This window comes from Prionailurus bengalensis, chromosome C2, assembly GCF_016509475.1.
Source record: "Prionailurus bengalensis isolate Pbe53 chromosome C2, Fcat_Pben_1.1_paternal_pri, whole genome shotgun sequence".
In the NCBI taxonomy this organism is placed as follows: Eukaryota; Metazoa; Chordata; class Mammalia; order Carnivora; family Felidae; genus Prionailurus; species Prionailurus bengalensis.
In genome coordinates this window covers 786,253-810,035 of record NC_057350.1, presented here as the reverse complement: position 1 = coordinate 810,035, position 23,783 = coordinate 786,253, and the positions used below count along the sequence as shown (strand labels likewise).

Here is a 23,783-nt window from a genome sequence, read left to right as displayed (position 1 = left end):
CGAGTCATTTGCAAACCCCACGGCTTAGCTCGCACACGCGTGCAGCTCAGGCCCCCACGGGTCAGAACGTGTGCAAGGCCTGGCCGGGCACCTCACTGTTGTCAGCGATTCACACAACGTCTTCCTGCCTCTCCCAAACCCGCCAGAACAATAACGCTTTGGCACTTCGCAGATAAGCGGCTCAGACTGGGGGAGCCAGCAAGCAGGGGGCAGCCTCGCACGGTGGTGGGGGGGTCTGAACCTCCATTTGTCTGAACTGGAAGCCGGGAAGCGGGGCGTCACGGCACCAACTGGAGCACACACAGCGATGCCCATGGCGCAGCTGGGATGAAGTCAGAGGCAGCAAGTTCACAAAAATCCCACAAAGTGGGTATGGGGCAAGCATTGGAAGAAATCTCAGAGCAATCATTGAGAAGTGTGGTTTCTGAAGGACTTCTCGAAAGTTTATTATGGTTATACAACTGTTGTATGTTTTTAAACTAGAAAACATTTAGGCCAATATTAGATACGTGTCAACAGCCCCAGCTCTGGAGGAGGTCTTCTGGAACCTTCTCTGGGGCAGGGGTGGGTCTGGCCACATCTGGAGCCCACCCCACAGGATCCTAGGGTGGAGCCTTCACTCTCGTCCTCAGAATCAGGGTCTGTCTCTCTATAATTGACTCTTGAACAACACAGGTTTGAACTGCACAGGTTTGCTTATATATGGGTTTTTCTGAAATATACAATATGGTTCCGTAAATGTGTTTTCTCTTCCTGATGAATTTCTGAATAACCCAGTAACTCTTTTCTCTAGCGGACTATTGTAAGAATGCAGTGTATAATACACATAACACACACAATATGTGTTAATTCCTGGTCAACGCTAGACTATTAAGTTCTAGGAGGCTTATATTACACCCGGGTGTTCCTCTACACGAGAGTTTGGTGACCCCGCCCTGTGCCGTGAGGGATGGTTCACGGGACGGTTGTTGACTTTGTTTTCCCATAGTGAAAAATTGAAGTATCTTTTCCAAATATGTATCTGCTGACCGGTGAAGAAATATTTACATGAACAATGACTGGGAAATCTGACAAAGCAATGGATTTGAAACATTTAAACCGTCGGAGGGCCGCTTGTAGGGAGATGGGTGAAGGGAGCGATTTCATAAGATGTCTGGGTTAGAAACAACCCAGGGGTCTGGAAGGAGATTCGTTCTGCCTGACATTCCTGCTCAGACTTTCGTAAACTCGGCTGCAGTTTCGCTGTGCTCCGCGCCAGCCGCCAGGCCCCCAAAACAGAGGAAGAAGCTTCCCGAGTCCAGGAGCCCAGAAGGGAGCCCGAGTCCAGGAGCAGGGCGCGGTGACTCACTCCCGGGGAGACCCCCGCCCTCCGCACCGCCCCCGCCCCAGCTCCTCCTCCTCCGCCCAGCCCTCCGTCCCTCCCTCCGTCCCTCCTGGGCTGTGACTTCCCTTCGAGAGCAGAGACAGCTTCTCTCTCTCCCTCTGGTCGCGCCGCAGGCCTACCCTGACCCCTGCCCTCGCTCGATGGTGGCACTCCGGCGGTAACATGAAGCTGGCCCGTGCTCTGGTGCCTCTGCTGCTGCAGGCCTGCTGGGTGGCCGCTCAGGACGTCCCGGGCAATGACAGGGCGGTCGCCTTCCAGGGTGAGTGGCTGGCCGCATCTCTGACCCTCTGCTTCTGCCGTCCCCGGGAACCTGGGCCAGACCCTTCCCTTGACGTAAGAGCTGGGGTGCCTGGGGGGCTTGAAATTCTCCGACGCGGTCCGCGGCTCCCACACCCCGGGTCCCCTCTGCTTCTCCGGTCTGAGGGGCGTCAGGCTGGACCAGGGAGGAGGCCCCTATGGGGAGGGCGAGCACCACCCAGGCCTGAGCCTTCAGGGCTCCTCCAGCAGCGCGAGGGGCCGGGTGGGCGCTGTTCTTTCTCTGCCCCCCCGCTCATTCCATTTGATTCCCAGCCTGGCAGGCAGTGGAGAAACTTGCCCCCCCCCCCCGCCGCCCTCCCTGTGCTGTCTCCTTGTTCCCAAGGTTCTGCCGATGAGGGAGGAGCTCCCTGCCTTCCAGGCAGGAGTCCCAGGACCCTCATGGGGGCTCTCACAGTCACCCTGCCCCTCACCGGGCCCCTAGGGGAGGTGGCCTCTGTGTGCCCAGGGGGTGCAAGGTGTGAGCCTCAGGCCCCTCCTCCCCACTCTTGGCCCAGACTGCCCTGTGGACCTCTTCTTTGTGCTGGACACCTCTGAGAGCGTGGCCTTGAGGCTGAAGCCCTATGGGGCCCTGGTGGACAAGGTCAAGACCTTTACCAAGCGCTTCATCGACAACCTGAGAGACAGGTAGGGGAGGCCACGCCTTTACCACCAATCCCACACTTCTGTGAGCTTCTAAGGGAGGGAGGTGGGCCTAGGGGCCCGGCAGGCAGAGCGAGCCTCCTTTCTCATGGAGAAGCGCTGGGTGGTGGCCAGGCCACTCATGCAGCTCCCACATCCACAGTGGTTCAGATGAGCCAGAAAAGGGCTGAGTTTGAGATGGACCGGACCAGTCGGCCTGGTCAGCCAGCAGCCTGGGGGACAGTGCTGTGATGGGGGCTCCCAGGACCCCAAACATGCCTCCCTGCTCCCCAACTGTGTGAGTTTCAGGAGTTGGTGGGAGGCTCTGTGGCTCCGCCTTGTGCCTGAAGAGGGCACCCCTTGCCACTGCCTGGACGCTGACCTCTGCCCATGTGGACGGCAGAGTCTGAGTCCTGCACCCAACATCCCAGTGTCCTTAGTGTCCTGGTCCGAGGAGCCCAGAGGGCCTGCCAGCTTCGTTCTGGGTTTGGGGACAGCACACTTCATTCATTCACTTACTCATTCATCTGTCTGATGAGACTGCAGCTGTGGGGGTGGGAGTGGGGGTGGGAAAGCACCGGCAGTGGGTGTGGCTGACAATAGGACACGCCCGTGGGGGGGGCAAGGCCATGGGGGGAGGGTCAAAGTCAGAACCAGGCTCCTCCCCCATCCATTCAGCTGTGCAGGGCCCCAGCCCCAGTCCTTAGCCAGTCCCTGTTGACTGACTTGATGACCAGGGCGCTGAGCTTCCTGCCCACCATAAGGGGGTTGCAGGGACAGTGGGTGGGGGCTGCCCAAGGTGGGGCATATGACCCGAAACCCTGAACTCAGCCAAGTGTCTGAGCCCCTGAGGTCTGATACCCCCTCCAGGTGCCTGTGGCCTCATTATTCAATTTCTTATGCCTCAGTTTCCCCGCCTGTGAAATGGGGTGAGGTCTTCCTGCTCTTGATGCTGTTAGCGTCACTGTAGGGGCCTCGGTCACCCCATCTGCTGAACGCTGAAAGACACCTACCCCAGGCTCCAATAGAGCAAACCGCTGAAAGCCTCCAGCCAAGGAGCACAGGGGCAGAGAGAGGCAGCCACTCAGATCCACGAGGAACCCCCACCAGTGTCCCACTTAGACCTGCTCTCCGCCTCCCCTGTCGCCCTGCCCCCCTCCCACCCATGCCATCCCTGCCCCGCCCCTGTGGTCTTGTCCCGCTTTCCCGATGCACACAGCTCCTTACCCAAGGACCCTTGAGATCAGGGGATACGGTGGTCACTCACTGGTTGGGACTGGCTCTCCTGGCCACCCCCACCCCTCCATGCTGGTCCCAAGGGCAGAAACCCAGCATCTAGGGCCCACAGGAAGTCCAGTCTGGGCTTGCCGGCCCCTGCCTCTCAGGGTGTGATGGGGCCAGGCAGTCAGTCCACCTGTGAAATGGGAGACCGCATGCGGGGAGCCGGGGAGGGAGGCCCTGGAGGTGCTCACGGCAAATGCAGCGCCAGGACCTGGGAGAGTCCACCAGTCCACCCTGTGCTTTGTAGGTACTATCGGTGTGACCGTAACCTGGTGTGGAACGCGGGCGCGCTGCACTACAGCGACGAGGTGGAGATCATCCGCTCGCTCACACGCATGCCCAACGGTCGCGATGTACTCAAGGCCAGTGTGGATGCGGTCAAGTACTTTGGCAAGGGCACATACACGGACTGCGCCATCAAGAAGGGGCTGGAGGAGCTGCTCGTGGGGTGAGTGCCGTCCATCCACAGCTGCGGTCTGGAAGCCCGTGCGTGTCCCGTGCAGGCTGCACGGCTTCCCGACGCAGCTCCCGGCCACCCCAGGAGCCAGTCCTGGTGTTCGAGGACATCACACTGATGGCCACCACCCAAGGGTCACTGTCCACCCCCGGGCTCCCCCTTGAGCTGTCCACTGTCTCAACCGCTGAACGTAGAGGGGGCCGTGGGGCCGGAAGTGCCCCAGTAACTGCAGAGATGGTGTCTGCAGTCAGAGACAGAGACACAGACGGCAGAGTCTTCCTGTAGGGCGCCAGTGTCCCCCGAGCTGGCTCCACACACGACATCCGAACTGCCACAGTGAATAGTCAACAGCATCTGTGGTTGATCGGGGGAGAGGATACCCACCTGGCTGCAGCTCAGCCTGGCCACAGCCCCCCATGCACTTGGCCACAGCCCCCAGGTGCCCCCAGCCACAGGCTCCGGTGCCCCCCTGGCCACAGCCCCCCATGCCCTTGGCCACAGCCCCCAGGTGCCCCCAGCCACAGGCTCCGGTGCCCCCCTGGCCACAGCCCCCTATGCCCTCGGCCACAGCCCCCAGGTACCTCTGGCCACAGCCCCCAGGTACCTCTGGCCACAGCCCCCAGGTGCCCCCAGCCACAGGCCCCGGTGCCCCCCACTGGCCACAGCCCCCCATGCCCTTGGCCACAGCCCCCAGGTGCCCCCAGCCACAGGCCCCGGTGCCCCCCTGGCCACAGCCCCCTATGCCCTCGGCCACAGCCCCCAGGTACCTCTGGCCACAGCCCCCAGGTACCTCTGGCCACAGCCCCCAGGTACCTCTGGCCACAGCCCCCAGGTGCCTCCAGCCACAGGCCCCGGTGCCCCCCACTGGCCACAGCCCCTCATGCCCTCGGCCACAGCCCCAAGTGCCCCTGGCCGCAGCCAAGGACGGCTCTTCTGCTGACCCCTCCCACTACCTGTGGTCAGGGATCCCCCCGTCAGGGTGCCTCAGGGGAGCCAGGACCTGTATCTCCCCCTGGATACGTATGCGTTTTCCAAGATGGGGCTTGAGAGAAATGTGATCCCGCAAACCTTTATTTTCTGTTTTAATATCCTTGATCATAGCCCACTTTATAGGCAGGACTGACAGAGGGAAACCCGTGCCCAGCATAACAGGAATCAGCCTTATGAGAGTTGCATTTGGGTCTGGGGCTCCCTCTGGGGCTCTGGCCCCCGGCTCCTCACCTCCCATCTTGGGGGGTCTCAGCTGTGTTCCAGGGGTACCCTGAGCTGTTAGGGTTGGTGGAGGGGGTGATTGAGGGGCCTCACCACCGCCCACCCCCTTGCAGGGGCTCCCACCTGAAGGAGAACAAGTACCTGATTGTAGTGACTGACGGGCACCCCCTGGAGGGCTACAAGGAGCCGTGTGGGGGCCTGGAGGATGCCGTGAACGAGGCCAAGCACCTGGGCATCAAAGTCTTCTCGGTGGCCATCACGCCCGACCACCTGGTAGGAGCCCCTGCGGGGCCTGCTCTATGGAGGGGCGCCGGGCACAGCCTGCGGGGTGCAGAGGTGCAGGCATCGAGCCGCAGGGTGGGGGCCTCAGGAAGAGCAGCGGTGGGGTGAGGCCGGGCCCCTAGCGGCCATCAACCTTGTCCCTTATCCACACCAGGAGCCACGTCTAAGCATCATCGCCACAGACCACACGTACCGGCGCAACTTCACGGCGGCTGACTGGGGGCAGAGCCGGGACGCGGAGGAAGTCATCAGCCAGACCATTGACACCATCATTGACATGATTGTGAGAGGCCGCTCTACCCTCGTGCCGGAGTCCGGAAGGCCGGGAAATCCTGTGGCCCTGAATATAAATTAATTCCACTTTTCCGTTTCACTTTTCAGAAAAACAATGTGGAGCAAGTGGTACGAGCCCCTCCCTTGCCCTCCCGTCCCCCTTCCCCTCTGTCTCCTCCGCCTCTCCCCTGCCCCGCCCTCCTTGGCCCCCCTCCCCCCACTGTCCAGGACATCACCAGCCCCGTCCCCACCGCGGGTGCCCACCGTCGGAGCTCAGGCTGTGCGCTGAGCCCTGTTCTCTAACGTGTCTTCCGTCCTCCCACAGTGCTGTTCCTTCGAGTGTCAGGTGAGTGTGGGGCCCCGCCCACCTCTGGGGGCACCCAGGATGCTACCTCGGGCTGACCTTTCTCTCCCGTCTTGCAGCCCGCCAGAGGACCTCCCGGACCACGGGGTGACCCCGGGTACGAGGTGAGCGGTCGCAGGCCCCCTGGAGGGAGAGAAGTGTGGAATACAGCACTGGACAAATGTCCCTGCAACCCGGAGCCCCTGGTGTTGGGAACGTGGTGGGACCCCGGGCAGCTGTCCTGAGCCCCCACCGAGCACCCACTCACACTAGGTGTGGGGACAGAGAAGGAGCCCCTCCCTGAGCAGGTGTCCCCGACCATGGGGAGAGAGTCCAGTGACCCTGTGGCCGATGCCAGGGGCGAGTCTGGCCAGCTGGCCTCCCAGTCTGACAGCTGGCCTCCCCATGGGAGAGGGGTGAGCATTCGCTGGTGCTTTGCTCCCGGAGGCCCACCTTCTTGTGGGCTGGGCCGCAAACGTGGGGCCCAAGGCCAGGTGTGGCCAACACTTACAACTTTGACCGCCCATCAAAGTCCAGGGTTCTGGCACTCCTAAAAATGTTAGATTGCATGGCCATGCAACCATATGGGCACCACCCTCTGGAGCTGAGCCGGGCCCCCTCTCCGGCCCAGGAGCCCCGCACAGCAGCAGGAATAGGGTGGGGTGCTGGAGGCAAATGTTCAGGGGCCAGCCAGGCGGCATGGGGCAGCACAGGGTCCAGTGGGCTCTGTGGGAGGGGGTGTGTGCCCCTGACCTTGCAGACCCCGGGTCAGGCCACAGGTGACAAGGAAGGAGCCTGAAAACCCTGAAGGCCGATGGAATATCTTCTTAATCCTTTTCTTGTGAGCAAGTTGGGGGTCCTTTCCATCAGGTTTTTAGAAATAAACAAAAATCTTCCCCAACCTTGACCTGCTCTGTGTTGCAGGGAGAACGTGGGAAGCCAGGTCTCCCAGGAGAGAAAGGAGAAGCCGGAGACCCTGTGAGTGCCAAGCACCTGACCGCAGGGGTGGTGGGTGCTGACAACCTGAGGCTGAGAGAGGAGCCAGACTGTGGAAACTTCTAGAAGCATGGCTGGTTTCTGAGCACCATGGTCCTGTGGCCTGACCCTGAGAGGACACGGCCCCAAGGGCAGAGAACGCCAGAAGATGCTGCACAACCATTCCTTCCAGTACATTCTGCCCAGGCCTCCACTCAGGCCCAGCTCATGCCCCTCTCCTCCTAGGGGGCATCCTAGACCTTCCCCATCCCCCCTCCTCCTGGGCCCTGATCTCCCCTCTCCTCCCTGGACTCCACTGAAGAGCCCCCAGGACTGGGAGGAGGAGCCTTCACATCGGGGCTGCTCTCTGGGACTCGGGCCAGTGGTCAGCCAGCCCGGTCTCTCTGGCTGACCAGGCCTGAGCAGAGTGGGGGTCAAGACAGACTGGGGGGTCGCTATGGCTGCCCTCAGGGCTGCCTAACATACCCCCTCCTCTGTGTTCCAGGGAAGGCCTGGGGACCTCGGACCGGTCGGCTACCAGGGGATGAAGGTACGTCTCCCCCTCCTCCTCCAGAGCTGCCGGCCTGTCCTGGGGCCCAGTGGAACACATCCAGGCTCGGCCCAGGGCATCGGGCCCTGGGACACCAGTGACACCCTCTTTCCTCCTCTGTCTGCTTTTTAGGGAGAAAAAGGGAGCCGAGGGGAGAAGGTGAGTAAAGCAGGGCTTTGGGGCACAGAGCCACCCCCCTCATGCACAGGAGCATGACACCGCCCATCTCCAGCGTGTCTGAGCTGTGACAAGCTGTGGGGGACCCATCCCGGGACCCATCCCAATTCCCTGGGAACTCGCCCCGTATTGGGGGACCACCCCCCTCACTCTCCCTTCCTGTCTCCACAGGGCTCCAGGGGATCCAAGGGCTACAAGGTGAGTGTGGGGGCGGGGACATGTCTTCTGCCCCAGAGGGGTCCTGTCTGACCTTCGTGAACCCTTCTTTGGCCTTTGTGCCTTGCAGGGAGAGAAGGGCAAGCGTGGCATCGATGGCGTGGACGGCATGAAGGTAACCCCGCCTGGCGGGAGAGCTGGTGACTGGGAGGTGGCGAGAAAGGCAGAAGCTATTTCCTGCCAAGCCCCAGGTCCCAGTGGACCCCAAGCCTCCAACCGTCGTCCTGGTGGGGCTTTCCCGGGAGGGGATGGATGAGCCAGAACGAAAGTCTTGACCTCTAAATCTGCCTTCCTCCCTCCAGGGGGAGATGGGGTACCCCGGCCTGCCAGGGTGCAAGGGCTCACCCGGATTCGACGTAAGTTGCATTCTGTCACTCACATTTTAAGGCTAAGTTCTCGTAAGCAAATACGGACTCAGCCCTTCTGGAGCTCTAAGAGGTCACGGGCAGGCTGTACCCAGCCCAGACCTGCCTTTTCAGCTTCTATTTGTGTGCAGCCCAATGACTGCTGCTGAAGGCTGAGGACTGACCTACAATTTCTTGTCAGGGCGCTCAAGGACCCCCAGGGCCCAAGGGCGACGCGGGTGCCTTCGGACTGAAAGGAGAAAAGGTTGGTGACGTCGGGCAGGCCTCCCTGTGTACCCAGTATGAATCAGAAACCCTCTTGGAAGCAGATTCTCCACCCACCCTGCAAGGACCAGGCCCCCAAGTGGGCAGGCAGGAGGCCAGGGTGGAGAGAGCACAAAACCAAGCTACGACCAAGGGCAGGCACAGTCACCCAAGGGGGGGCGCCCCCTGTGCCCCCTGCAGCCCCATGTCACTGAGCCTCGGATGTGCCCTGGGGTGCATCACACTGCCCGCCTGCAGCAGACGGACGAGGTACCCTCACGGCCTAGAATCCGTCTGTTCACATGAAAGTCACCACTTAACAGCAAACAGGAGGCAGAAAAGCAAATAATGAGGACCCAAGGTTTTGAGTCCAACTTAGAGCACAGCTTTCTGCTGTTGGTGCTTTTCCGGCATTTTCAGCAGCAGGAAGTGCTAAGAAAGATGGAGAGGTAAGGTTGGCTGAACGCGTCCTAACCACGCAGGCTTCCTGGACCGGATTTTCGGAATCCGGCCGATTGCTTTGTGGGCCCCGGACCTGACTCTGCCTTCGATGACTAGAAGTGGGCTTGCCCCTCTGCATGAGGGGGACTTGAACAGCAGACGACACGGGGAAGTGGCTTATGCAGGATTCCTGTAGAGATATGGGTGGTTGGGAAGGTTCTCAGAATCCAAGGTGTGCTTGGTCAGGGGGCGTGGCCCGAAGTCTGGGTGAGGGGGACTGGCGCAGGGTCACTGGTGGCCCAGGACGGCCGGGCGTAGCCTCCCGCAGGCTGACCTTTCTCATCATTCCAGGGTGCGCCTGGAGCTGACGGGGAGCCTGGGAGGCCGGGGAGCACAGGGCCCCCTGGGGATGAGGTGAGTGTTCACGGAGCCCCTGAAGCAGCCGGGGGTGGCGTGCGGGGGGAGCCGGGAGGGGCCAGTCCTACTCTCGTTCTCCCCCAGGACAGATGGGGGAGGGCAGGGGAGGGCGGGGAGTAGGGAGGTGGAGGGGGGCCCGGGAGGGGCCACAGCCCCGGGCCCAGTCCTACCCTTGTTCTCCCCCAGGGCGAGCCGGGGCTGCCTGGTCCCCCGGGAGAGAAGGGCGAGGCCGGCGACGAGGTGAGCACCCCACGTGATCTCCTGTCCCAACTCCAGGCCCCGAAACAGAGTTCCCATCCCAAACTGATGTTGCTTGTTCCTCTTAATCCCAGGGAAACCCGGGACCGGACGGTGCCCCTGGAGAAAGGGTGAGTGGGGTGGGGTGGCGTCTGGGCCGGCGTGGCCGGCGTGGCCGACAAGCGCCGGGGCTTCTGTCTGAGCTCGGTGGACCTCAGTCTCTGCGAGGCCGGCGTGTCTGGGGGGGCTCAGCCCGTGCCCAGCTGGAGGCCCTTCCTCGATGCCGTGTCTGAGCTGCAGTCTCACCTCTGTCCGCTGTTCTCCGCACAGGGCGGCCCTGGGGAAAGAGGACCGCGGGGGACCCCAGGCGTGCGCGGCCCCAGGGGAGACCCGGTGAGTCACTGTTCATTAAGCTGAGACCCCACACCCCAGGAGGGGGCCAGAGACTGCGGTCAGATGAGGTCAGGCCGTCAGCCTCACAGGACACATGCCACCAAGTCCCTTTGGCATCTAGATTTCACCCACACCCTCACCTGCTGTTTTCCCGAAGTCTGTCTCCCCGGCTCTGGAAGTGTGGCAGCCCCCCTCCCCACCCCCGACCCCGGAGCACCTCGAGGGGTGTGAGCAGGGCAGAGAGATGGGGGGTGTGGGCCCAGATGAGGCGTGCAAGGGGCGGGGTTATCCCCTCCGCCCATCACCGATGACCAGCGTGTGCAGGGGAAACCGTCACACACACACACACACACACACACACACAGTCACACAGAGACACACAGCCACACCGGGACTCACAACGGCCATCCCGGATGCAGCACCGGGAATAGTCTGCACAGCACTGGCTCCACACCTGTCATCAAGTGCACGCCTCTCACTCAGGTGGCTGCACGGCTCCTCCCGTGTCACGATTCACTCAACTCACCATCACACATCTGGGCTTTTCCAAACACCTGCAGTCCCCCAGCAGCCCCTTAAACGTTGCAGACAAAGCTCACACTCTGGAACGGTCCTTTCTTACAACTTGAAGAGCGGGAAAGTTGAGAAGCCAGGCCCACACGGACTTCATGGTCACAATGGCCCAGCAGGCTTGCCGAGCTGTGGCCCGCAGCGCAGCCTCCTTCCAGAGCTTTCCGTGGCCCTTGGTTCATTGGAAGGTTCTGCAGGAGCTGGAGGGCAGATACCAGAGACTATGCCTGGTTAGAGGAGGGGAGCGCCCACCCCCACCGTTCCGGAGCTAGCAGGGAGGGATGATGGTCTTCAGACCCGGGTGAGGACCTGGCCTTCTCGCTGCAGAGCAGGGCAAGGCTTCATCTCATCCCGGGAACAGGACACCGCGGAGGCCGTGCGGTCCCTCTCACTGTGACCACCCTGGCAAAACCGCTGCTCCTGACGACGTGTGTCTGGGTGTCCCAATGGGGAGAGCGAGCTTAGCCTGAGGCCAAGGTCACTGAAAGAGAGATTTGCTTTCTGCCCCGTCCTTGCTCCTTGTGCACTGCCCAGAACCCCCCGGCCCCCCAGGAGGGCAGGGAGGGACACTGAAGCAGGGATAGCATGGCCTGACCCCTTCCAAGCCTACCGTGCTGAGATCAGGGAATGGAGGGAAGGCCAGGCCACACCCCAGGAAGTGCCCAGAGTGAACAGAGGCCGGCAGGGGTTAGGCGGGGCTCCAGCTCCTGAGACCCATCAGTGAGCCCACTGGACAAGCAGCTAACATCAGGGGCTGCCTCCTGAAACCCCGAGAACCTCCAGATGTCCGTGTGCCCGGCCACCGTATATAAAAACCGAGGGGAAGGATGAGGCCAGCCCCACGGTAAAGGGTGGCCCTTCCTGATCTGGCCTCTGCTGGCTCCAGAGCTGCAGGACCCCCAGCCTTGCCCAGCGGCCACCCGGGCAGCTTGACCTCTCCTGGCCTCCACACTCACTGGCTCACTCCTCCCCAGGGCGAAGCTGGACCCCAGGGTGACCAGGGACGAGAAGGCCCCGTCGGCATCCCCGGAGACCCGGTAGGAAGCTGTCTGGGGGTGGGGGGCCATGTCGGCTGCCAGCAGAAAGGCTCCAGCAGCTCCTGGATTTAAGGGCAGTCCCTCTCCACTTATGACTCAGGGGACTTCCCGCAGGGGCTGCCCAGGGTCAGGAGCCAGTGGTGGGGGGCAGCCGGGGTGCCCAGCCCCTGTGCCCCTGTCACCTGGCAGGCGTCTGCCAGGATGCAGAGCTCAGGGAGCACACACCCAGGCGCCCCCCAAGCTCTGCCCTCAGAGTGGGTGAGAGGGGCGCCTGGATCGATTCGCACTGGAAGATGGCAGCAAGGACTTGAGGGGCCCCGGGACCCCTGGAGACACCCCCTGGCCTGGTAGGGCAGGGTCACCCCATACTGGAGATGGTGTGTTTGAGCCCCCAGGAGACACCAGGTGAGGAAAAGGCTTGTTCAGCGTTTGGAATCCAGGTGTGAGATCCTGGCTGGAGGCAGATTTGAGAGTGTCAGTGCATGGAAGTTTCCAGAATTCCTGGATGTGACACCTTCCAGATGCCATGCTGGGGGAGGGGACGAGGGGAGGAAAGTGGGGGCTAAGAAAGCAGAGGGCCAGAGCGGGTCTTGGCCTCAGATGGAGCATCGTCCCCAGCACAGGGGAGGGGTCTGCCTTTCTGCCTCGTTGTCAGGAGGTCATGTTGTTCCAGGTCAGGGAGGAGCTGTGGCTGTGGGCCTGAGGTGACCACCCCCCAAAAGAGCACACGAAGGGGCTGGGTGGGACATGTCCTCCCCACACCCTTCAGGGGACCTCCTCGGGTGGCCGAGACCCTCTCACCCTGCCCGCTACTCTGTGATGGGGGTCGCTCGCTGGGTGTTTCCAAGTCCTCCCTGCAGGGGACGAGGTGGCTGCCTGGCCCGCAGGAAGGACTCTGAGCTGAGACTGGGGACCTCCCAGTTGGCAGGAGGAGGGGACAGCAGCACTGGTGGGCACAGAGTTCCAAACAGGACAGCAAGGACGAGGACAGCAGCTGCGAGTGGGGCCCAACTGTGGCGGGGCCAGGCCTGGGGCTCTGGTGGGCCTTGGCTGGTGGCTTTGAGTGTTTTGGTGGCTTTTCTTGTGGAGAGAATTTGGAATTGGTATTTTAACAAAAAAGTGATTTAAAAAGCAGGAAAGAAGAAGCAGCCACAATAGGGCTGCTGAGTCTCTTGACGGTGCATTAAAAATGCACCTGGGTCCATTCCAGTGTGGGGTGCAGGGGGCGTGAGCCCACTTTCGCGGACCCAGCTCGGTGGGAAACTCTCCTCGCACATAATTCCGAGCCGGGCTCGCTGGGAGCCAGCCACTCCCAGGGTCTGTGGCCGCCTGTGAGCAGATGAGGCACCAGAGGACCCCGGAGCTGCCGGCACGGAGCCAGAGACTTCTGAGTGTCTGGATCCCCCCTTCCTGGAGGAAAGGGGAGTAGTGTCTCTCAAGTAAAGCAGGCGTAGAAGTTCCCTGGCTTGTAGACACAAGACCCCGTAAACGGGCCACCTCACCTGTTTGGGAGAAGTGGTTAAATCAGTAACTCTAGCAGAAGAAAGGCTCGCGTGGAAAAACAGTTCTCCTGTCCCCGTGCCGCCCCCCCCCCCCCCCCGCCACAGGGGCGGATTCTTACTTTCTTCTAAAATTTAGTTTCTTCTAGAATCCTTTCAGACAAAGCATGGGGTGTGAGAGAGTGCGGGGGTATGCGCGTTGTCTACACAAACAGCATCGCACCACGATGCTTTTTGCCTGATCCACCTGGGGACCGGCCAGGTCAGCCCCACAGGCTCCACCTGGAAGCCTGCAGATGCCCCTGTCTAGTCCGTTGTCAACACGCATGCAGGCGGCCTCCAGTATTTTGCTTTACAGAAAAATACTGAAATAGGTATCAATGCCCGTCTGTCTGTCTCTTAGCTCCTCTGGTCTCTCCATTTGCCCTATGATCCATCCGTCCATCCATCCGTCCATCTTGAAATACTTGCAAGGCTACATCCAGAATGTAAATTCTTAGTAGCATAGTGTCTTGGCCAAATGATGTGTGTGTGTGTGTGCGCGCGCGCACGCGCGCGTGTGTGCGTGTGTGTTATTTGCCAAATACTTCTACTTGACCTAGCCCCCACTTACGTGCCCCCCAAGAGTGTAAAACGGCTGCTGTGTTCACACCTCTGCCCACAAGAGAGATTCCACCCCGTCTGGGTGTCTGTGAACCTTGGGAGAGGGCCTTGCGCCACGGTCTATGGGAAAGGCCGAGTGTGGTCTCTCAGGTTTCCAGGCCGACGTGTCCCTGTCTCAGGCTGTTCCTTCAGTGGTTGGTTCTCTGCTGGGTCTGTTTCTGTGCTGAGGTGCAGGAGGCTCCTCCCACAGACCTTTTTCCAAGTTTGCAGTTGCACGTGGCTCCGTCCCAATATCTTGTGGTTCAGGATGTCCCGCTCGTTTACAAGATTCCAAATACCTTCCCGCCTTTATTGTAGTCTTTGCTTTCTCTTTGATGCACCTGGAGGATCTACCAGGGTTCGAAGCGAGGCGGGCTTGACCTTTTCTGTGAATAGGGAGCCGGTCAGCACAACACCGACCTTTCCTGGCGATGGAGGACACCCATCGGGTGTCAACCTCTCTTCGCTGCATCTTTCTGGAATCCCTGCCCTCTTTCTGCCCCTGTTCTAATGAGGCGTCCTCCCAGGAGGGCCTGCTCCAGCCGCCTGCGACGTTCCCAGGCTCCCCTGCCTTCTTCAGATGGTGTGACTGCTCTACAGGATGGTCAGTGTGGCCAGGACAAGCCGGCCACGATCTGGTCCCTCCCCGTGGCACAATTCAGGAAGTCGTTCGAGGCACTAGGACATAAGACACTAAGAGGGGGAAGTGTCGCCGGCATTTACTCCAGTAGCACCTGCTTGTCCCAGAGTAACTGTCACTGTAAAGCCAGACATCCCCAGAGACAGCTGGGGGCGGGGGAGGGTGCTGTGTCCCTCCAGCCCGTGGCCCAGCTGGGGAGGGTCGGCTCTCTGGCCACTTGTTCACCTGAACCCTCCGTGAGGGGTGGGGAGGTTAGGTGGCTGTGGAATCTGGTTTGTCCACACTGGACATCCGCCTTCCCGGCCGCAGCACAGTTTCTGCCCCCAGGGCTGCCCTCCTCCCGACTCCGTTGCAGCCCCACGACTCCAGACCCGCTAGGCAGTTGGCTTCTGCGCCAGGGTGTCCGTGCAGAAGTTTCTGGGAGATGTGTTTTCCCAGAGCAGAGGAGGGATCCAGAAACTGGAGGGAGGGATACAGTCCCGCTGTAGCCCCTGCCAGGCCTCGCCTCTTGTCCCTGTGGGGGGCACTGCCACCTCCTTGTGCAGACACCAGCACTGCCCACCAGGAGCAGGGGGGCCCCTCGGGCCGCATCCCAAGAGGCACCCACCCAGCAGTCCAGCTGCTGAGGCAGCTCTGCAGAAACTGTCCCCAAGCGTGGCCCTCCGCTGTCTGCTGGGTCGCTGTATTCCTGTCTCCTGGGGCCCCTGACACACCTCCCACTGGCCTGGACTCTGCTTCCCATTCTCCCTCCTGGCCCCCATTTCAGGTTCCCAAACCTACCCCTGGGAGCCCCAAGTTGGGGGCTGCTGGTCCTCGCGGTCGGCGAGCAAAGCCCCAGGTTAAGTGAGTGATGCTGACACTGCCTGGGCCCAGAGCTGGACCCTCCTGTGGTCGCAGCAGGAGCCTCCCGGCTGACCTCTGCCTAATGGGACAGGCCAGATATGGGGAGTTGTGCGCCTTTGTGAGAGGGACTAGAGAAGAAAAGCCTCACCAGGAGGCATCAGCCTGATCATGGGGCTGGGAGACGGGCCTCTGAGTCCAGGGTCATGGCTGGCAGGGTCCCCAGGGGCCAGGCAGGCCAGCTGGCTCCGTACGTGGTTTGTGCTCACCCCTTCTTTGGGCCTGGCTGGGTATGTCCCTGAAGTGCTCAGGGGACCAAGACTCTGGACCCAGAAAGGTAGGCAACTGGCCTCCAGGGAGAGGTGTAGACCAAGCAGGCCAGCCGGCATGGGTCTGGGGCCCGGAGGGCTGGGGCGGGCTGAAAGGGGTCTGACAGATGTATCTTCTTTGCAGGGTGAGGCTGGCCCCGTTGGACCTAAAGGGTACCGAGGCGACGAGGGGCCCCCGGGGCCTGAGGTGAGTAGCCCTCCCTGCCCCGGCCCCAGACTCTAGCCCCTGCGACGGCCCTTAGGACTGGGGAGCGCCCCCAGTCTACACACACACACAAATGTTTTAGTGCATTTCATGGTATCTGTGCCTTTCAGGAAACATGGAAAATGCAGAAAAAAAATAAAACAGAGAATTGAAATCTAAACCATTACCACCCGGAGATAAATAATACAAACATTTTAGCTTATTTCTCTCCAATTTATTTTTCTTATTTCCATATTATGCCTTATAAATTTGGCTTCACAAAGTTTTTTCTTTTTAATTTTGCCATTATGAATGTTTTCTGAAACCCTAAAGATTTTGTAAACCGCGGCTGACGCGTGCTTGCTCAGTCCCGCCCGTGCTGAGTCCCTTTGTCTCTCTGAACTCTGGGGTTGGAACTCCCGGCCCCGGAGGTAACGGTCAGTAGGCACGTAGTGCCACTTCTGGTCCTGTCCTGGGGGTGCCGTCTGGGTGGGTTACTGGGCAGGAGGTATGGACTCCCCACCATCCCTAGGATGATGGATTTAAAGATCCTTCTTTTAATCATTGCTGTGCTGATGAGTAGAAATGTTGTTTTATTTAACTCGGCCTTCATTTTCCGCAGAGAGGTGTTGTGCATCCGGGCCTGCACTGCTGGCTGCCTGGATGTCCACTTAACTTTCCCAAACCCCCTCCTCCCCTCCTTAGGGTTCCAGAGGGGCCCCAGGGCCCACGGGACCCCCCGGAGACCCCGGGCTGATGGGCGAAAGGGTGAGTGGTGGTCCCAAGGGCCTGGGTGGGGGTGGTGCCGGGCTGCTGGGGACTGGGAAGCCATGGTTCGAGCCCTGGGCTTCTACCGGGAAGAGCGTACATGTGGGGCCTGAGGGTCCCAGGTGCAGTGTCTGGAGAGGTGCGTCCTCCACAGGCGACTGTCCCCTCTGTGTCTAGGGGCACCACAGGCGCTGCAGTCACTGTGGTCCTCGTGGTCATGGTGCTCCCCACAGGCACTGCCCCTCCTGCTCCAAAGTCTGGGGACACGCAGGGCAGTCCTGGGCAGGGGGATGCCTTCTGGGCTGAAGAAGCCCCTCGGGGCACCATCCCGAGCCCGGCGATTCCCAGTGACAGAACTTGGTCTGCTCTCCACAGGGGGAAGACGGCCCACCCGGAAACGGCACTGAGGGCTTCCCTGGATTCCCTGTGAGTGCCCCAGACTCCTGTCCTAGCACCCCCTCTGGCCCGCCGGGTTGGACCCAGGACCATGGGCCGGACCGGGAAGCCGTGGCTGGGATCATCCAGTGGGCACCCCACCCCCCACCCCAGCCAAATCAGAGCCTGGCCTGACCGTCCCGCCTTCCCCTGCAGGGCTATCCAGGCAGCAGGGGCCCCCCCGGGATAAACGTGAGTACACGCCCACCATCGGGCTCCTGGTGTGTTCACAGGCACGCGCACACGCGCGTGACATACACGCACACGTTCACACGTGTCCCCAGCACAGGCTTGGAGCCGAGGCCCCTCCCACGTGTGTCTCAGCCCGTGGGTGCCCCTGCCTGGCCCAGGGGTACACCTGGCGACCAGCACTTCCCTCTGGGCTCTCAGGGGCTCAAACCTCGGGGTGTCCTCTGGCTGGCACTCAGCCGCAGGAACATGTGCCTGCTCTGGCGGGTCACTGTGTCTCCTTTATCTTGTCCTTGTAAAACTTCTGCTTCTTAGAAAGGAAATGCAGTGCTGTGACTGACAGTAAATAAGGCTGACTGAAAAGGGAAAGCTGGTGGAGGAGACGGCTGGCCAGAGGCCGGTGCCGGGTGGGAGAGCCCCGGCCGAGGCCCTCGCCGGAGTGAAGATGTGGCCCTGCCCCCCGCCCTCCCCGGGAGCCCAGGCCCTCGGCACCCACCCCACCCCTGGGCCAGGGTCCCAGCCACACACGCACACCTGCCCCTCCGGACCCTCCGCCACAGCGACCGCGTGTTCCCCTGTCACCCGCAGGGCACTAAAGGCTACCCGGGCCTCAAGGGGGACGAAGGAGAAGCCGGAGACCCTGGAGAGGACGTGAGTGCAGAGCTCACTGGGGAGGTTGGGCAGTCACCGCCGGGGGTTGTAGAGGGAGGCAGCCGTGTGCCACCAGGGCTGCTGAGGCTCTGAGGGCAGGCGTGGGGCCATCGGGGCACAGTGAACACGGACAGAATGCAGCGGATGGCTAGTCGATGGTGGTTGTGTCTGGTGACACTGTGCCGTTCCCTTCCAGAACAACGACATCGCACCCCCAGGTGTCAAAGGAGCCAAGGGATACCGGGGCCCCGAAGGCCCCCAGGTGAGCGGCTGCGGCCAGCCGGGGTAGGGCACACTGGCGTTCTGAGGCTGCAGAGGGCCAGGGGTGGGAACTGCGGGAGTGGGTCTCCGGGGAAGGGTTCAGGGAGGCTGGCACTTTGACAGCAGGGTTGGGAGGGAACAGGCAATTTCAAGGGTTGTGGGGAGATCAGAGAAGGGGGAGCAGCCCGTCACCAGGTGAGGGGTGAAGAGACTGCAGCAGAGCCCGGGGTGGGTGCCCGGGGGTCCCCTGTCCATCAAGGTGGCACAGTCAGACTGGGGCAAACTATCCTCCCGGTGGTGAGTGCCCAGATGGTGAGGGCCATGCCCGGCCCACCTGCTGGCCTCCGGGCAGGGAGTAAGTGCCAGCCAGTGATTACAGAATGATGGCAGTTAGGGACTCTCCACCAGCCCTGAGCACGCAGGCCTTCAGGGGCTCCTAATGGGAAGCGGGTCAGCCCGAAGGCCAGAAGGGTGAGGGTGGGCTTGCTCAGGGCTCCCATCAGACCTGCAGCTCAGGAAGTGATGCGCCCTTATCACTTTTTTCCGGTCCTTCCTCGGACAGGGACCCCCAGGACACACGGGACCACCAGGGCCGGATGTAAGTGGGTGTCTGTGAACGTCCCTGGGGGGCCGACCACTCTGGCTAAGGATCCCGTGGGGTGGGGAGCCATGACGGCAACGGGGGCATGAGATTGTCACGGAGGAACACGGGGTGACCACATATCAGTGACCACTTCAGGTGCCCCTGCTGCGGGGTGCCTAATACTCTGAGTCAGAGCCGCTATCCCAACCCAGTCCCACTGTGGTCCGCGGGGTGGCAACTGGGGGACCAGTTCAGCCCCTGGTGCCTGCGTCTCTTCCCCTCCAGGAATGTGAGATCTTGGACATCATCATGAAAATGTGCTGTGAGTATCTCTCATCTTTGAATAACTGTCTCAGTTGGAAGGAACTAGGTCCCACCGGCCCCAGCGCCCACTGCTGGTGCCCACGGAGGGACCATTTGAGCTGCGGCAGGGAGGGAGACAAACAGGAGGGGTGGGAGTGTGCCCCACTCACAAGAAAGTCCCCAAAGGTGGAGGGCAGGGGCCAAGCCACCGTCACCCCCACCGCCCTTCCCCGGGTGGCCCGAGCGCCAGGCAGAGCAGCCTACCCTGGTGAGGGTGGTCCAGGCGGGTGGGGAGCTGGCAGAGGGTTTATGACCTGATTTGTAATACGATGTGGGATCTCGACTGGAATGTAACTCATTTCTCCTCTTTTCCCCAGCTTGCTGTGGTGAGTCATTTGAATGTTTCTTGAGGGTTCCCTGTGGGTGGCAGGGCTATGCCCCCTCCTCCCAGTTTATCCTGTAGAGCAGCAGGGGACCTCACCCCCTCACCATGCCACCATGGCCTTGGGGCACTGGCCTGTCCCTGTCCTCGCCGCAGGGACCCACGCGGCCAGCCACAGGCAGGGGCCAGAAGCCCCGGGGTCCCGGCTGGGGGTGCAGCTCTGCTGAGGGGGGCCCTGGGAGGCCCCAAGGGCTGACCCCTTCCTTGCCTACAGAGTGCAAGTGTGGCCCCATCGACATCCTCTTCGTGCTGGACAGCTCGGAGAGCATAGGACTTCAGAACTTTGAGATCGCCAAGGACTTCATCATCAAGGTCATCGACCGGCTGAGCAGAGACGAGCTGGTCAAGGTGAGTCACACCCACCCTGGTGCTTCCCAGGGACACCAGGCTGGGAAGGGGTGGGTCCCAAGGCCCTTGTTCCTTAAAAGCTATAACCTCCACCCCCCAGAGTATGAGTGTGGTGGAGGGGGGCCTGTGGGCCAGGTCGGCCTGGGACGGATGGTGGGTGGAGGGGTGGCTGCTGGGACCCCCACGTCCCCTCCTGACCTTGGCGTGTGACACGTGCAGTTTGAGCCCCTGCAGTCGCACGCAGGGGTGGTGCAGTACAGCCACAACCAGATGCAGGAGCACGTGGACATGAGGACCCCCAACATCAGGAACACTCAGGAGCTCAAGGAGTGAGTGCGGCGGCGTGCCCGGCCAGCCCCGCCCCCCCGCAGCCCGGCCCGGCCCCCGGCCCCGCCCCGGCACTGACAGCAGGTGCTCTGGCCCCACAGAGCCATCAAGAAGCTGCAGTGGATGGCGGGGGGCACGTTCACCGGCGAGGCCCTGCAGTACACGCGGGACCGGCTGCTGCCACCCTCCAACAACAACCAGATAGTGCTAGTCATCACGGACGGCCGCTCAGACACCCAGAGGGACCCCACCCCGCTCAGCGTGCTCTGCGGCCCGGACGTCCAGGTGGGGCCACCCCCACGCCACCCGCCGCCCCTCCTGCCCCCCCCCGGAATGTGGGGGACCCTCTCCACCGGGGCCATGCCGACACTGCCCCTCCCCTACAGGTGGTCTCCGTGGGCATCAAGGACATGTTTGGCTTCGTCGCGGGCTCCGACCAGCTCAACGTCATCTCCTGCCAAGGCCTGGGGCCCCAGGGCCGGCCAGGCATCTCGCTGGTGAAGGAGAACTATGCCGAGCTGCTCGAGGACGCCTTCCTAAAGAACATCACCACCCAGATCTGCATAGGTGGGCTCGGGGTGGGCGCCGCACCGGGAGGGCCGCATCGGGGCGGCCGAGGCGAGGCTCTGCTCTCAGCCCCGCGACCTCCTGGCCACAGGGGCCCGGCGCCCCCCGCCAACAGCACCGAGGCCTCCCCACAGGCCGCCTCGCACTGGTGCTTGAGGACGCCGTGGCGCAGCTCCCACGCTCCCAGTGCGGGCGGCACCGTGCTCCTCACACTTCCTCCCGTGAGCGCTCGTGCTCGCCGTGGTCCCGGCAGGTGCATCCACACGCCGGGGCAGGGGTCGGCCTCGGAGCCCAAGACCACTCAGAGGCCCCCGCCGCAGAACACGCCTTTCCGGGCCCGGCCCGGTGGTAGAGCTGGGTCTGCAGCGCAGGCAGCCGGTGGACGGCCAGACACGGCTGCCGCAGTCAGATACGCCTGCCTGCAGCCACCCGGCCGGTGTCGCCTGGGGACAGTGTGGCGCGGGGTGTCTGACCTGCAGACCGTCCTTTCTCCTCGCTGAGCTTCGGCCAACCGGTCCTCGGAAGGGGCCCGGGCTCTGCCCCGCACCCCCCCCCCCCCCGCCCCTCACTGGGTTGGTGTGAGGGCCACAGAACAGCAGGCGGGGGCCCGGCCCAAGACCTCAAGGCCCACCCTCGAAAAGGGGGGCACCCCTTCTCGGCGGGGCCGAGTGGGCCGAGTAGATGCTGGCCAGGCGTCTAGGAGTGCCACCTGTGCACGTGGCTACTCCACGCCTGCCATGCGAGAGCTTTGCCACCATTTTTGCTGGGGGGGTACAGCCGGGAGGGTGGTCCGCGAGATCACTGGCTTCACACCGCATGGCGTTTTTCTCTCTTACAGACAAGAAGTGCCCAGATTATACGTGCCCAAGTGAGTACCCGGGGTGCGTGGACAGGGTGCCGGCGGGGGCTCCCGGAGGAGGGCGAGAGATAGGGGGAGCCCAGGGCGGCCGAGCCGGGAGGCCCCGGCCGCGCACCAACACGACCCCCCACCCCGCAGTCACCTTCACCTCCCCGGCCGACATCACCATCCTGCTGGACGGCTCGGCCAGCGTGGGCAGCCACAACTTCGACACCACCAGGCGCTTCGCCAAGCGGCTGGCCGAGCGCTTCCTGACGGCGGGCAAGACGAACCCCTCCCACGACGTGCGGGTGTCGGTGGTGCAGTACAGCGGCCCCGGGCAGCAGCAGCCGGAGCGCGCGTCGCTGCAGTTTCTGCAGAACTACACCGTGCTGGCCGGCACCGTGGACAGCATGACCTTCTTCAACGACGCCACCGACGTCAACGACGCCCTCGGCTACGTGACGCGCTTCTACCGCGAGGCCTCGTCCGTCCCAGCCAAGAAGAGGCTGCTGCTCTTCTCCGACGGCAACTCACAGGGGGCCACGGCGGCGGCCATCGAGAAGGCGGTGCAGGAGGCCCAGCGGGCAGACATCGAGATCTTCGTGGTGGTGGTGGGCCGCCAGGTGAACGAGCCGCACATCCGCGTCCTGGTCACGGGCAAGACGGCCGAGTACGACGTGGCCTATGGCGAGCGCCACCTGTTCCGCGTGCCCAGCTACCAGGCCCTAATGCGTGGCGTCTTCTACCAGACGGTGTCCAGGAAGGTGGCGCTGAGCTAGCGCCGGGGCCCCTCTCCCACCGCGAAAACGGGAAGGAAGATGTGACGTGAATGTTCCTGACCAACCTGATGAGCTGGATGTTTCTAAAGGAAAGGCTTGAAAAGCCGCGTGTGTTTTGCCCGCCCCTGGGGTCCCGGGACCCTGCCAGCGCCTGCCCCTCTCACCGTGTTAGCATCCCCCCACCCCCAGCAGGCTCTGAATCCCCGAAGGCGCTTCCCCCTTCCCTGTCTGGGGGGTCACTTGAGTGCGGCCTCCCCTCCTGCACCTCCCGCACCTCCCGCATAGTCTGACTTTTCTCACTAATCCCGCACAATTCTTTAGTTAGCATTTCATGTACACTCTCAAAAGTCTGCTAGTAAATTCGTGTGAGACGGTGGACGCTTCGTTTTTGGAAAGCCAAGGTCGAGCATTTTTAAAACATGACCCCTGATGAGTAGACGCCTCCACATAAGGTTCTCCTCCCTCAGGGCTCAGACCTTGTTTCCTGAGGCCTCGGGCCACAGAGCTCAGGGCAAGCAAACGCTTACACGCTGACTGGTGTCTCCAGAAAATGGCAGAAAACGGTGACTCCCCAACCCGAAAACCCCGAGAACAACGGTGCTACCCTGTAGACCCCTGCCCCATCTACTCAGAGGCCTGGACCCCTGGGCCATCCAGTGACACAAAGTGATGTGTTTAAAAAAAATAATAAATAACCCAAAGCTCTTTTTCCTCAAGAGAGTGATTGGTTCCACATTTTATTCAAGATCCCGTTTATTTGTTCGTTTTATTTTTACTCCTTCCTGTGTTTTTTCTCACTGTGTCCATATCAGAGGCTTTTTGAAATAAAAGTTTTCACTCCTCTGTCCGCGGTCATCTTTCTGTGGAGTAAAAAAATCCCAGCAGACCCGCACTTCCCACAACAGGAGGAGACCGTGGAGATGGTCGGGGGTCCGGACGGACAGCCCTCTCTGGGGTTGGGGGAGGACTGTCCACGGATGGGGAGGAGCGGGGAGGGGCCCTGACACCCCGCGCCACAAAAGCAGAAGCGTGTTAGGTCTCAGAGGGCTGGGAGAGCTGGCCGGATCCACCGAGACGAAAGCCCAGAAAGGCCAGCCTTCTGGCACCAGAAACAGCCTGCGAGTCCCTGAGGAGGAGGCAGCGGGACCGGCGGGCCCCGTGGAAAGCTGCCTGGGAGACCCGGCCCGGGTCCAGAGAGAGGTGGCAGGGGGCCGTGGCTGTCCCTTCACAGGAACGGCCCTGGCCTCAGGAAGGTCGGAGTGGACGGGGAAGCACAGCCTGGCTCGGATTCCCGAGGAGGAAACACACGGCCACCGGGCCCCCGAGTGCTCGGCGCCCTGCTGCAGGGCCTGCCAGTGGACGAGGG

The 23,783-nt window shown here is 62.0% G+C and overlaps 1 protein-coding gene across 1 annotated transcript; it reads left to right on the top strand.

Annotated features, from left to right (window-relative positions):
• The first annotated feature begins 1,419 nt into the window (after positions 1–1,419).
• On the top strand, positions 1,420–23,260 carry COL6A1 (collagen type VI alpha 1 chain). The gene is made up of 35 exons (XM_043593387.1): positions 1,420–1,643; positions 2,197–2,326; positions 3,849–4,049; positions 5,384–5,543; positions 5,707–5,835; positions 5,934–5,954; positions 6,151–6,171; positions 6,249–6,293; positions 7,093–7,146; positions 7,649–7,693; positions 7,826–7,852; positions 8,042–8,068; positions 8,157–8,201; positions 8,389–8,442; positions 8,633–8,695; positions 9,487–9,549; positions 9,739–9,792; positions 9,885–9,920; positions 10,120–10,182; positions 11,727–11,789; positions 15,864–15,926; positions 16,629–16,691; positions 17,067–17,117; positions 17,283–17,318; positions 17,904–17,966; positions 18,163–18,228; positions 18,790–18,825; positions 19,096–19,132; positions 19,491–19,499; positions 19,770–19,903; positions 20,123–20,232; positions 20,332–20,515; positions 20,617–20,797; positions 21,636–21,665; positions 21,795–23,260. The coding sequence occupies exons 1-35, from the start codon at positions 1,547–1,549 to the stop codon at positions 22,415–22,417; spliced, it is 3,084 nt and encodes a 1,027-aa protein (XP_043449322.1). The 5' UTR covers positions 1,420–1,546; the 3' UTR covers positions 22,418–23,260.
• The last annotated feature ends 523 nt before the right edge of the window (positions 23,261–23,783 follow it).